Source organism: Eupeodes corollae, chromosome 3, assembly GCF_945859685.1.
Source record: "Eupeodes corollae chromosome 3, idEupCoro1.1, whole genome shotgun sequence".
NCBI lineage: Eukaryota > Metazoa > Arthropoda > Insecta > Diptera > Syrphidae > Eupeodes > Eupeodes corollae.
Window position 1 is genome coordinate 107,158,292 of NC_079149.1, and position 14,965 is coordinate 107,173,256.

General features: G+C 35.2%; 2 protein-coding genes across 2 annotated transcripts; one reads left to right on the top strand and one right to left on the bottom strand.

Moving 5' to 3' along the window:
* Positions 1 to 9: 9 nt before the first annotated feature.
* On the bottom strand, positions 10 to 6,673 carry LOC129950153 (geranylgeranyl transferase type-1 subunit beta). The gene is made up of 7 exons (XM_056061990.1): positions 6,346 to 6,673; positions 5,997 to 6,150; positions 5,658 to 5,817; positions 5,429 to 5,592; positions 744 to 896; positions 567 to 685; positions 10 to 509 (listed from the first exon to the last, which is right to left on the bottom strand). Exons 1-7 carry the CDS (start codon positions 6,468 to 6,470, stop codon positions 269 to 271), a joined length of 1,116 nt encoding a protein of 371 aa, XP_055917965.1. The 5' UTR covers positions 6,471 to 6,673; the 3' UTR covers positions 10 to 268.
* A 3,295-nt stretch (positions 6,674 to 9,968) lies between these two features.
* On the top strand, positions 9,969 to 12,962 carry LOC129950152 (SWI/SNF-related matrix-associated actin-dependent regulator of chromatin subfamily A-like protein 1). The gene is made up of 9 exons (XM_056061989.1): positions 9,969 to 10,654; positions 10,719 to 11,070; positions 11,140 to 11,495; positions 11,557 to 11,707; positions 11,781 to 11,945; positions 12,008 to 12,158; positions 12,216 to 12,347; positions 12,421 to 12,615; positions 12,678 to 12,962. The coding sequence occupies exons 1-9, from the start codon at positions 10,069 to 10,071 to the stop codon at positions 12,888 to 12,890; spliced, it is 2,301 nt and encodes a 766-aa protein (XP_055917964.1). The 5' UTR covers positions 9,969 to 10,068; the 3' UTR covers positions 12,891 to 12,962.
* The last annotated feature ends 2,003 nt before the right edge of the window (positions 12,963 to 14,965 follow it).

The following is a 14,965-nucleotide window of genomic DNA, read 5'->3' on the forward strand; positions in this document are numbered from 1 at the left end:
TTCTGAATGTGAGTGTAAAACTTTTCTACTTTCGATGTTTTCTTTCTTCTTTGTTCTTCTTTTCATTTATTTATTAAACTTATGTGTATGGCATATTTATATATATAAAAAAAAAAAAAAAACAATTTTAAAAATCAAGTACTTGCAAAGTTTCAGTTAATACAAAAATAATCACTTTTCTATTTGCGTGTATCTGTGGGGGTTGCTCCTCACTTCTTTTAATGCGATGCGGGAGCGTGCGTCAGTGTGAAAGTGGGCGCAAATTTGTTTAGTTTTGTGAGGTAGTCGTTAAGGTATCAACGTTTTCGATTCGCCATTTCTCGTGGATTTCTTTTAGACGTTTGTAAACTCGTATCGAGATATTTAGACTTGGCATAACTTCGGATAGACCAGGTTCGTCCATGAAGGAAAGACCACACAGGCCAAAGTATGTATGGAACGGATCTGTGCTACAGCTAGGCCATTTAGCAAAACCACCAACTACGTTGTCTTGTGTTGATATTATCGATCTAAAGGAAACATTTTGAAATATATTCTGCAAGGGAGTTCATTTTTATTTGCCTTACTTTCGATTTGCATCAAAATCTGTGAGATGGAACGCATTTAGGATCTGCAACGATGCACCTATCCAAAATGAATAACATGTGTCTACAGGCTTGTTGGGTCGTCCTTGGAATCCATCGATCTAAATTCATAATAGTTATGAAAAAAAAAAGAGATTAACACATTTTTTTTTAATTTACCTGACGAAAGATAAGCCAACGTTTCATGCCTTCAATTGTACTTTCACTTAATTTATCTAATTGGCCACTTAAACTTAATGCTGCAATTGCACAAAATGTTGTTCCTCCATGTGATTCAGCTTCAAAATGTTGACTAACACCATAATCGTAACGCTGCAAGAGATTTTTATATTTAAAGAAATTGTAGAGTTTATTAAATTCAAATAAACTTTTGTTATTGAGATTCAAAAAGAGGGAGAGGGAGAGAGGAACAAAAATCGAGATTTCGGCGAGATATCAGGTGAGGTCGTAATCCATGATGTGATGATTAGTGATTAGGTATATCATGCAGGGGTCTTGGGTTTAGTCCCTGTTTCATTCATGGGTACCACCTCTTCTGAGGAATAATAATAATAATTTAAATGTTCTTGCTTTCTCAATTTAGTCCTTCGTATTCGGCATAAAAACTGTAGGTCCCTTCTATAACTGATATGGCTCGAGGAATGCTTGACCGTTATAAGTCACTAGGCCCTAGCTATATACGGACTATTGCGCCACCTAATTAATAATATACGAGTAGAGTAATAATAATTTTAGCACCTTATATGAAGAAAGATGATTCAGAAAAAGGTACCCACAAGAAATAGTCATCGCGACACAAACTAAGGTGTGTCGATAGATTCTGCTAAGCAAGATTGCCTCTATTTGCGTGTCGTAAAGGGGATTAGTCTCTCCCTTGAAACTTATATCAGTTCCACGTCTAGAACTAGAAGCTGCCGTACTTGGAGTGAGTTTGGCCAAATCGATCAAAAGAGGACACGCCGTGGAAATACATAAAAGTTATTTTTAGTCAGATTCGAAAACCGCACTTAGCTGGATTAAGAACGACTGTAGGCGATTCAAACAATTCGTAGCTTTTAGAGTTTGTGAGATCTTAGAAAAATCTAATCCCAAAGAATAGCAATGAATCCCAACCGATGAAAATGATGCCGACGAGGCCACAAAATGGAATACCAAACTTGATCTTCAGTCCGATAGTCATTGTTACAAGGGACTTCTATCTATTCCTATGCCTACCAAATGATAATTGGCCAAGAGCAATTGGTAAGTTCTCCACAAATGAAGAGGTTAGGGTACTTATTCATCAAATCGCCGATCAATCACACATCATTAGCTGTGGAGATTTTCTAAATGGAAGCGACTTAAGAGATCAATGGCATATGTGCTCCGTTTTATTAACCTCGCAAGATGGGGCAAGGAACTATTGGAGGATATCTATTTAACCCTAACAGAAATCGTTGCTGCGGAAAACTTCCTTTATATACTCTGTCAATCTCAAGCATTTTCAAAAGAGTGGTCTGTACTCAAGAAAAACAAATATGGTAACGCAAAATAAGACCTGCCCATCCATGGACTCAAACAATGTAATTAGAAAAAAAAAGATTTCAGCATAGATTTTCTGAAATTGTTGTCAACGACATTCGTCAAATATTCTTCATATCATCACTAAGAGAAACGGTGAAAAACTCGAACTCTCCTGTCAGGTGTGCCAAATTTGTAAAGGAAAACCTGATCCTCCATTGATGGCCAACCTACCTAGACTCAAGTCATTTACGCATCCATTTTCTTATGTTGGCGTGGATTACTTCAAGCCTATGTTTGTCGCGTGGGGAGACGTCTGGAGAAACTTTGAGGGTTTTCTTTACCTGTTTAACTATCAGAGCCATCCAAATAGAGGTCGCACATAGCCTGTCTAGCGCCGCCTGTATCTTTGCGATTAAACGTTTTTGTTCCAGAAGAGGAAAACTTGTTGAGCTATGGAGTGTAAACGGCACTAATTTGAAGGGGGCAATAGTAACGATCTCTCGGAGAAATTCATGATGCAGGTCATAAACTGGAAATTCATCCCACCAGCTTCCCCTCATATGGGAGGAAGTTGGGAGCGCCTTGTTCGCTCAGTTAAAAAGGCCTTAAAGGAAATCAAAACTACTTGAAACGCCAAAGATGAGCTACTTCTAAGTATGATGGCTTAATTCGAACACATTATCAATTCTAGGCCTTTGACATATGTCCCAGTCGATACCGAAACTGAAAAGGCTTGGCTCGTCTAATGGAATTAAACATTTCTGTGAAATAAATGCAAGTGCTGGAGCTTTGAGGAAGAACTGAATTGCATGTGAAAACTTTGGAAAACACTTCTGGAAACGATGGGTAAAGGAGTACCTACCTACGTTGAATATGAGGTCCAAGTGGTTCGTTGAGAAAAAACTTTTAACAGTGGGGGATATAGGGTTTATTGTAGATGAGAATAGTTCCAGAAATAAATGCCGAAAAGGAAAAGTAGTACAAATTTTACAAAGCGTAGATGGTTTAGTACGGTCGGCTGTTATAAAGACAAATGATGGTGTCTACACGGGCCCGGCCACCAAGTTCTCGAAGTGGTTCAGCTAGGAATTGATAATCCCAACGAGACGTCCGTCTTAACAGGGGGGAGTTTCGCCACACCTGGCAAACGGCCACGTTAAATTCGAACTATAAAAGAAAGAGCCGAACATATTGTACTTGTAATGCTATCGCTATTTATAAACTTAAATTTAATTTACATTGATTAAAACCTAACCTTCAAATATTTTTGTTTTAATCTGCGATCTAAGAGAAAGGACTTAATTCAAATTTTAATTTCATTTATTATACTTTACATATTTATCAGAAACTTAAAGCCTTATTTTGTAAATTCTTTATTAAAGAAAAGTCAAAAAATAAGCTTCAACTTTGGAACTTTTATTGCTTAGCCGCAACAAGGAGATTGAAACATCAACGTAAACAGCGCCGTTATTTGCTATACATCTTAGTGTTCTCAAGCCTTGCTATTACCCTAAATATTGGCTGCATATTTATTTTTGTATTCAAATCCCCAAAAATGATTTTAGCATCACACTTTGCAAAGCAATTTATTGGACATTCGAAATTTACGTGGACCCGGGAATTTTTATTGAAGGATTTGATATGTATGACCTTTAGTTCCAACAGGAAGGAAACATTTGCTGAGCGCATTATTTCTCGTCGTAGTCCTGTGGCGTGAATGGATTTAACATCGCTCGGTTATTTTGTGTAGTTTTATGTGAAATCGCTTGTCTAAACAAATAAGCCCGAGACAATTGATGAGACGATTTTTGTCGAAATTGTTTCCTTCGACTTTGCATAACAATAATTCAGTTTAGGAGATTTTACACTCATCATTTGGTGAAATCTTGATGATAGTACTTCACAGCGTTGTATTAAAAGGGTTTTCAAAATTTCAATGGGGTTCCATAGGGATCAATACTCGTACCTATACTTTTTATCACATATTAATTAACTCCCGATTTTTTAAATAATAAATAACTAGGGCCTAGTGACTTAGAACTGTCAACCATTCCTGTGTGCGAGTACTATTGTCAAGAATGGAGGGGACCTACAGTTTAAAGCCGAATCCGAACGGCAAATTTGGGAAAGCACTTTTCATGACAAGAATTACTCTTGGAGAATTTGTCAATTCCCCGCAAGAGGCAGTACCCGTGAAGAAACTTTAGGTGGCATAGGCAGGGATCGAACCCAAGACCTGTCGCATGGCAGTCCATCGCACTAACCAGCATGCCACGGGTACTACACATCCATAAGTTAGAATTGGTATTATTAAGGTTTTGAAAAGTAAAAGACGCATTTTTATGGGAGTATAATGCTCGGCCGAAAACAATGGACGCAGGGCTCTATAAGTCTTAACAAATATGGTGTTAATGTGGTTGTCCCATGTTAAAAAAACGAGTAAATATTATTCATAAATTTTTAGCCGTCTCAACGAATTCTATCGGGATATGGTTCATGACAATACGCGGAAAGTAAGACAGATCAAGAGGTGTTCGGGAAATAACTATACATTTAGTCTTTAAAGTATTTAGATGAAGCCTATTTGCTGTGGTCCAATTCTGAATCCTTTCACTAACCATCATGCCACGAGTACTACATTTCTTTCTTTTTTTACGAAGTAAAATTCAATTCTTTCGTGTACCAAGGGTGGTTAAAGTTCTTGATTTCTTAGAAGGTAGTTTTTTTTCTAGAATTCTAGAACAAGAGTACTAATAGCGTCAGAAGAAAATACTAAATCGAGAATTCAATTTTTTGAGTTTTTAATGCAGCTTGTTTGCTGTAAGTCATTAAGAAGGATTTTATCGAGAAAAGATAGTTCCAATTGGGAAGAAGAGAGAAAGGCTTCAAGGCAAGATTCGTCTTTCTTTTACGTAGGTCATTGACTTATTGAAAGTCCCATCCGGTCAGTACTTCCTCCTTTTCGTGATCTTGCAGTGTCTGTAGAATGTCAACATAAACATGCTGATTTATCACTTTTTTTTACTAGACATATACCATGACAATATTCACATTTAAGGGAATCAAAAAGTGCCACACGAAGCAATTTTACTTTCATTCAACCTTAAAACAATGAATGCAATTAAAACAGTGAATGCAATTCATTGCATGTTTATCTAAGTTTTAACCTGAAATTGTCGATGGGAAGCAGTGTAAGTTATTTTGATCGCTCCGTATTTGTGACCCGCATATCGTGATACGTATACAAGTGTATATATTCACATCAGAGAACGACCCCTTCAACCCAATTAATCCAATTGATTTAATTTAAGTAGAAAAAAAACAACAATAAAATCACTTACGATACTTTGAAGAATATATTGGGCCATTCTTTCCTTATCAACATCACCCCAATAGTCAAGCATTGCACATATCGCAGCAGCACAATACACAAATCTCATATCATATTCGTTGCCTTCCACAGAAGCACTAAAACTTCCATCGGGTCTTTGGACAGCAGCAACCCCTAATAAAATATCAAAAACACTTGAATCTCAAAGACCATCAACTAACTTAAAATGTTAACTATACCATCAACTATAGCTTTGCGATCTATGCGACTTAAATCATCTCCAAGTGTGGCCAAAGTAGCAATTCCAGTGTAAGTCATAGCGAGATGTCCCCATTGGTAGCATTTTGCGTTCGCTTGTAAGACTGGATCGTCCGAAATGATCTTCAATGCCCTTGATCCCTGCAAAACAAAATAAAATAGAATATTCAAATAAAATTTTTCAGTAAGGTAGATACTAGCTGTCGCTGATGATGCCGAATAAGCTTAAAGATAAACACTGTCGGCATATAAATCAAATAGGCAAATATAAGCCTTGAGTAAACAACATAAAATGTGTGTTGTTTTGTTTGTTACTTTACCTGAAACCCGCCACATTGTATACCCGCCTGTCTGTCAGGGATAACTTGGCCGCCATAAATCCAGTCAATTATACCGTCTCTATGATGATCTTTGAGCATATCCAAAGAATTTAATATATCAAGGCCACATACTGCAAAGAACGCAATTGATCCTCTGCAAATAATAAACCACAGAAACCGAACAAACCAACCAAATGAATACAAAATACACACAGATTTTTATAAACTATACTACATTTCTTGTTCATTGTACATTTGTACATACAAATATTTACACAACTGAATCATTTTGATTCATTAAATTATTTTATTAAAGCAGCAGCAACATATTCTTTTTTTACATACATACCTTGTTGAATCATGCGAGGCCAAACGTGCTGGCAATAAATTTAGGAATTGTAGAAAGTATTTTGCATGTTTTCTATGCAAAAGAGGTTCTTGTTTATCCTCGTCAACTGTTAGTGCATTATACATGATTTTTGTTTAACTTATTATTAATTTTATTACTAAGGGAGATTAAAGAAACAAAAAAAGTTAAAAGGGAAGTTATTAATAATAATAAAGAGCGAGAGCCGAGAGAATGGTTGTTTTGTTGATGACTTGTATTGTGTTAACTTTACAAAATGCTGGTGCGCTAATGACTGAATTAGATTTTCATAAACATCATTATTATAATAAAAAAAAACCTTTAATTCTTCAATCTGCCCTTAGAACCCTTCTTCGACGAATAATTTCTTATCAAAAATTGCAAGATGTCAAAAACACAGATGACGTTTAAGTTGACAAATGAATAGTACTGCGACAGGTAAAGTACAGTGATGTCGCTGGTACCATTTCGAATACACAATATGAATTACACAATAATAGCAAGAAAATTCAATGAATTTTATATGGTATTTTATAAAGGGTGGTTTTTTTACAAGCTATAAGAAAGTTTAAGAAAAAAATCACATACAATTCAGAAAAATACATGAAATCTTTATTTAAATCGATAGTACAGTGCATATAATTCAATGTTTGAAGATTATATCATGCAAATGTTGACCTTGCTGCGCCTCAAATGGTCCATACGCTTAGTCTAATTTTGCTGTACTGTTTCCAACATTTCGGCCGGTATCTCACGAAAAAAAAATGCTTCAATGTTGTTTTTTGATGCGACAATTGAAGCGGGCGGGTATAGACATGAGCTTTAACATAGCCCCACAAAATATAGTCTAAAAGCGTTAAATCGCACGATATAGGAGGTCAATATTTCCGGTCCCGAAAGTGAAATAAAATGTTCACCGAACTCGCCTATCAATAAGTTCATTGTTGCGAGGGCTGTGTGGCATATGGCACCGTGTCTTGTTGAAACCACATGTCATGCAAGTCAAGGTCTTCATTTTGGGCAAAAAAAAGTTGGATAGCATCTCACGGTAGTGACCACCATTTACAGTTACGTTACGATTCGCATCATCTTTGAAGAAGTACGGATCAATGATGTCACCAGCCCATAAACCGCACCAAACTGTGGCTTTTCTAGATGCATTTGTAGCTCTTGCAATGCTTCTGGCTGGTATTTACTCCAAAATCGACAATTCTGCTTATTTACGTACCCATTGAGCCAAAAATGAGCTTCGTCGCTGAACACAATAAAATGGCAAAAGCGCGCGGTGAACTTTCTTAACAGAGCACGCATTTTATAATAAAATTCAATAATTTGCAAGCGTTGTTCGTTTGTAAGACGATTCATTATTAAATTATAGACCAAACTGAAGATGTTTGACAGTAAAACAAAACACGAAACATGCGTCAGCTGTTTAAACGAGTGTTGGCAGAGAGATAATAGCTAAAAAATCACCCTTTATAACCATGAATCTTATTTTTCATGCGTAATTGATTTTCGGTGAATGTAGTGGTAAAGCCACCATTCGGTCGAAATATACCTATTCGTGAAATATTTTAGCTTCATGATTATACTTATTTAAACTTAACAACTCTTCGAAAGCCTGTTTTAAGCTTAAGGATTAGCTAAATTACAAGTCGTTAACAAAAATTTGCAAAATACTTAAAAACTTAAAACCCATTTAAAGTCAGGTTTTATAATAGTTAATACGAAACCAGGAACATGAAAAAATATATCGACAAGTCAGTTATAGTGATAACGGAAAATTTCGATTATCGGAAAAAAATTTGTATTAAAAAACAAGTCAAATGACAGAAATCTGTCATTTTAATTGCTAACAAATTAAAATATAAAATATCAGAATAGAGATTTTATTAATTTTTTGAATTCTTAACGCAGTGAATATACTCTCCCAAGGTGTTAATTGTCTCGGCCTTAGTGAAGTGTTAAATTTCACGATCTTGCAGGCCACCTCACAGGTCCTTGACGCTATTTATTCAGCCCATCTATTTATTCAACTATTGTGAGTTTCACGTGAACAAAATTCCAAGATTCCACCCGAAAAAAATCCCATTTTAATTAGGCTTGGACCGACCAAAAACGCTACGTGAGGTTAATAGGCTAATACAAACAAAATAACGGAAAGAGGAACAGAAGGTGGACCTAATAGGACACTGAAATTCTTACCTGCTGAAGAAGCCATCTTCCAGTTTGTTTGCTTCTTCAAAATCGTTTGGTTAAATTCTACCCAAAAAGAGAAGTTTCGAAAATATAGAAAATGAAATTCAAATTGATGAACAACATAACCAACCGAGTGCTGATGTTATAACCTATTCACTTTCTTACCTGCAACTATTCTTGCATCAACCAGTCAAACCACCAAGAAAAAAAAATTTGCAAAATGAGTACCCAAGAATTTATTATGGAGGAACTTCAAACGCATTAAGAACTTTGCGACAAAGGGGGTGAAGCAATATCCATCGTGAAAGATCATAACAGCAATATAGAAAATTGTATAAAAAACTTCACATTTTCTTTTTAATGTAAATTATAAATTACTTCTTTTTATTTATCCTTGACGGTGTCAAAACAAAAATACAATTCACTAGGGTTGTGCTTTTCTAGAAACGAATACTCACATACCAAAAAACGAACAGGGAAATTATGAATATCCACTTGCGCAAACTTGATGGTTTTAAAAGTGTCTTGTCGTACGCAGTTTAACAGGAACCTACATACATTTCATTGCGTTTTTATGTTCAACAAGAAATATAGTTTTGATTTAATTCCCTGTTTTAATCAGAGATGAGGAAATTTATTGCGAACTCAGTTTACTCCACAATTTTCGAACTATCAGTTCTGATTCAAAGTGAAATTCTATTCGGGCGAAACTCGCAATAGCTTTTTAAATTCTGGGAGAACAAAAATATTTCGGGTGAATGATTTTCCACAAGTTCGAAAAAAAAATATCAGCTATATTTTTGAAAAACCAGTGAATTACGGACCAATTGTAGCTATCATTGATTTTTTGACAGGTTTTTTGTAGGGATCAACTAAAATTTCTTCAATTAAACTCCAGTTGGAAATTTCTAATTTGAAAGAAATCTGTCTTGGAATTATAACAAATTAATAGACTAATCAGAGGAAGAATTAAATTTATATTTTGACCATAAAAACAGGAAAATAAAAAAAAATCTAAATACATAGAAATTCTTATCAAAAAGAAATAAAAAAATATCGATTCAAACATTTCTCCGGATTGATTTTACATGATAAACATCTTTTTAAGATTATTTAATATGGATACAAAATTGAGGAAATTTTACAAATATGATTGTCTTTAAAAATAATTGTATTTTTTGTAATAATAAAATTAAGCCATGATTAATTATAAATTGGGATTATTACAATAAAATAATTATAACTGAGTTACAAAAAAAATAATGAAATACCATTTCTTCACATTTGTATTGTATGTAAAAAGTTTTCAAGTGTCAAATACCTTAAAAGATTCATGAACTAAGAGTACGAATTCATGTTTACAAACATGTTCCTTTTTATTTAAATTGAAATAGTCCGAAACAGACCTATTTGTATTGTTTTCCTATTTTCCCGCTAACAAATGTCAAAAACAAAAATTCAATTTTTGTATTTTGATAAAATTGTTTATTTAAAATTTTCAAAAAAATGTCCACATGCTCAGCTGCAGAAATCGCTGAAAAGAAGCGAATAGCTTTGGAGAAACTAAAAGCCAAGAAGAATCAAATTTCCAATAAGCCAACAATCGTTCCCAACAAACAATCCACAACGACTTCAGTTCCGGCCTTACAAACAAGTAACCAACTAGCAGCACCTCACTCGAAACCATCTAGTTCCTCTTCTTCTCCTTCTGTAGCACCATCAGCTCCAAAAATTATCACAAGTCCAGTACAGAATTTTTACAAATCCAACACAGAAAACAAAGCTTCAGATTTCTTAAAAGCCATTAAACAAAGTTCAACATTTGCGAATCGAAATGAAGCGCGAAATACCGCCCATCCTTATTCAAGACCATCGGGGAATAGTCCACAACAATCATCAGCAACAAAGGGAGGAAGCAGTGTATTCAAAAATGCTCTCATGACAGACAACAAAACAAAAATTGCTCCTGTCTTCGTTCAAAGTGTCTCATGCACTTGCTATCTGATTAGTGCGTTTCGGTTCGCGGTTCAACCCTCTGGATATCATACACAGTTGATTGAGGTCTTTAAATCAATACCATCTAAGGCATATGGTAAAAAACAAATCAACTTTTCAATTCGAAACAAAGGAAGCAAAATGAATCTTTCTCATTTCAGATAACAATACGAAAATTTGGAGCTTCTCTGTGAGTGACTATCAGTTGCTTCAGGATCGATGTGCAGCTCTCAAACCCTACGCTGTGATAGGAATCATTCCAAAGAACATTCTTAAGCTTTGTCAGACACCAGTTAAAGAGCCTGATCCTTCTTGTCTCGCCTCAATCGAACCCACACTTGTTGAGAAACTTCTGCCATTTCAAAAGGAAGGAGTGGTATTTGGTATATCGAAGCATGGTCGAGTGATGATCGGGGATGAAATGGGCCTCGGCAAGACTTATCAAGCCTTGGCAATAGCTGACTTCTATCGTGAAGATTGGCCTTTATTTATATGCACTACAGCCTCAACGAGGTAAGTTCCATCTTTCACCACGTTCACGTTTGTCGAAATTCTTCTTAACACACTCACCCTCCTGAAAAGGGACTCTTGGGCGAAGCATGTACAAGAACTCCTCCCATCTGTCTTAGTTCATAACATTTGTGTCCTAAGTGCCAAACAGCAATACACCGGTGATGCAAAAGTTCTCATAACCAGTTATAATCTCATGGAAAAAAGTACGGAAATGTTGTTGGAGAAAAAGTTCGGTGTTCTGATTCTCGATGAATCTCATACCCTTAAGAATAGCAAAGCCAAGTGCACCGTAGTTGCTGATCGCTTATCGACACAGGCAAGAAGAGTTATTTTATTGTCTGGAACTCCTGCTCTCTCAAGACCTCTTGAGTTGTTCAGTCAATTGCAAATGATTGATAGACGATTCTTTAATTTTATCGACTACAGTGAGTATAAGAAGCCATGGAACCATAAGATGAAGGTTTAATCTTTTGATTTGTGATTTAGCATCACGATATTGTGCTGCGAAGCAAACAAATTTCGGTTGGGATGCATCTGGTCAATCGAATTTACCTGAACTTAATGTTGTGCTTAAATTGAAATTCATGGTGCGGCGTATAAAAGCAGATGTTCTTCCTCAGCTGGCTGAGAAAACAAGGTAGGTTACTTTTATTTTTATTTTTGGAAAAGTATGATACAAATTATTTCCTTGAATTGTATCTCCTTTTCAGAGAAACAGTTGTCCTCGATCCAGCGCTCCTTTGGCATGGCTCGGATGTTGACAGGACACTTCAAAGCTATACCAATGACCTGTCAAAATGTAAAGGCAAAGAAAGGGAATGTATACTTCTTAAATTCTATGCCGAAACAGCTACAGTTAAAGCTCGTGCCGTTTGGTGAGATTACAAAATAATAATCTCTGTTATTCTTTTATCCTTTCATCCTTTGAATTTGGCAGCGAATACCTCAAAACGCTCATCAAACAGAATCTTAAATTTATTGTTTTTGCCCATCATAAGGTCATGATGGAAGCTATCAGTGAGTCCTTAGATAAACAAAAAGTTAAGTATATTAAAATTGATGGAAATACGAAAAGTGATTTGCGAAGTGTAAGTTTTTATGTTTTTTGTTCTGAACAACATTTGAATTTTTTAAAAATTTTTTAGGAATTGGTTGAAATATTTCAAAATAAATCATCATGCAAAGTTGCTCTACTCTCATTGAAAGCTTGTAATTCTGGTATAACTCTGACAGCTGCGGATACAATTGTTTTTGCTGAATTAGATTGGAATCCAAGTGTTGGTTCTATCAAAACTTTAAGACGGGATTTTTGTTTGTATTAATAAAAAAATATTTTTGTATTCCTTTTAGACTCTAGCACAAGCTGAAAGTAGAGCTCATAGGATAGGACAAAAAGAAGCTGTGACTTGTAAATATCTTATGGCTAATAAAACAGCTGATGATATTATTTGGAATATGCTCAAGGAGAAACAAGATGTTTTAAATAAAGCTGGACTTTTTTCTGAGGATTTACAAGATGCTACACATTCATCAGCTCCTTCATCAGTAAGTTGCATTTTCTGCAGTGGAAAAATTATTATCTTTTAATGATTTTTCGTTTTTTTTAGACTCGACCGATTGAGAGTTATATGACCCCAATTAAGAAAAATAATAATAATAATACAATAGAAAGGTCAAAAGAACAAACTCCAATATCTACAAACATCAAACAATCTTCGAATAATTCAGGAGCTCGCGTACAGGTTTCTAAAAGGATTGAAGAAAATTTCGAAGAACTTTTCGATGAAGATGATGACGCATTTAAGGATTTGGATTTTTGATGGTTTAATTTATTTTTATTTTTTAAACTATCGTTCGTTGATTCTATTAAAATATTTGTTAATTATTATGAATTATTATTTGTTTGACTTTATTGACTGAAAGAGTATAAAAGTTTATGTCAATTTCAATGCATTTATTAAGATTTTGAATGTTTTTGTAATTTGATTGCAATTTTTCAATTCAAATTTAAAGCTTCGAAACAAATGGATTGGAACAGAAATATTTCCTGCAGTATGAATAAATGGACGAATAAATATGTAGAATTTAGAACCATGTATATGTTGCCTACGTTTGAGAAAGTAATAAAAAAGTTCGTCGCGTGGTTTAGGAAAAGTCTGGTTATAAGAGAGGTCATTCAAATTGATCAGTAATTCGGTGGTAGTGGTTTTCTTGGATTTAAATCGCATTTTTTAGACTATCTTATTGAAAAGCTCGGTTTGAATGGCGTTGTGAGTTGAAATGGTGTAATTCTTATTCAGGGCCGGATTGAGGGGTCTACAAAAGTGGGGCCCCCACATTAGAGACTTCGTACATTTTTTTTTTTCAAATTCCAACTAGTAAACATCTTTTCTTTTGGTATGTATTTTTTTTTGCTGGGAAAGGCAACTGCTAACTCTTGTCCATCGGCTGTTCAATTCTTTGATTTCCTGCAGAATTTGTACACATTTTTCACAGTCAATACAGAGCGGCACCGTATTTTTAGCGGGCAGTTTTTAGTCTTGAAAAAGTTCAGCGACACTCGTTGGTTTTGTCGAGCTGTAGCAACGAAAGCCTATTCGGAAATCGAAGAAGCTCTAACCAGCATATCTTCCAATAAAGAGCAAAAAGACATCGTGAGGAATGAAGCAACGCACCTTCTACAGGAGATGAGTGGTCTCGAAACCGCTTTGTTTGCAATATTTTGGAACGATATCTTGGAGCGATTCGACGCTACAAATAAGATGTTGCAAGACCGAAAAATGATTCTTGAATCGGCAATGTCTTTTCGAAACGAAATCATTTTGATAAATACGAGGAAGCAGCCGCATCAGAACGAGAAACGTGAGGTTGAATCCGCTCGATTACGGGAAAGCACAAGACGCAAATCTGTCACCCAAGAAAAAATACAAATTATCCGCCTTCATCCCAGTGATTGATCAGCTATCCGTTTCTCTTACTGAAAGAAACTTTCTCTCCAGGGCATTGAAAGCGATTTACTCCGAGAACTGGATTTCAACGAAATCATCAACGATTATTCCGCGAAAAAAAGATCGAAAGGTTCCATTCGTTAACCCTAAAATTTAATTTCAGATAATTATTTTTTTCGTTTATATTTATGTAATGTGATTGTTCAATACTAAAGGAATCTGATTGGTTTCACAATAAATTATATATTGAAAAATCGAGTGAAAAAATGGTTTACTTTATTTTGAAAATAATTTGGGGCGAGGAGAGGGCCTCAGCTGCTTTATTGCCACGAGGCATTTACATCCGGCCCTGTTCTTATTTAGCGAATAGAATCCAAAGAACTGAAGTGAAGGATAAAATTTCTAGTGCAATAATTAATGATTTAGTAGTACTGTTCTGGGGGTATTCCTCTTTCTTTTAGAGTTGGAATAATCTTAAAAGTTTTTTTTTTTAATTTAGACAGACTTCGTAAACATATAAGACGAAATGAAGGGGGCCAAGGTGACTACCATGTGGGACTCCAGAAATTGCATGTATGGGACTGGAGACTGAGTTACGAAAGGAGACTCTATATGTTCTATTCGCAAGGTAGGAGCTTAACCAGTTTATAAATACCCTTATGAAAAGCCTAGGGCTCTTAGTTTGAGATAAATTATCTTATAGGATATTTTATCAAAGGCTTTGCTGTAATCAGTGTATACAACATCAACTTCATTATCATTCTCGAGGGCTGACAAAACTTTGGATACAAATTCAATTAAGTTAGTCATCGTGGGCGGAGGCGAATAAGGGCTTGCAATGGAAATAAACGGAATCATAAACTAAGCTTTCAAAAGGTCAATAATTGGTAATTTCAGTTTTATTGCCTTGTTTATGAATGGGAAATATAAATGAATCTTTCCATATG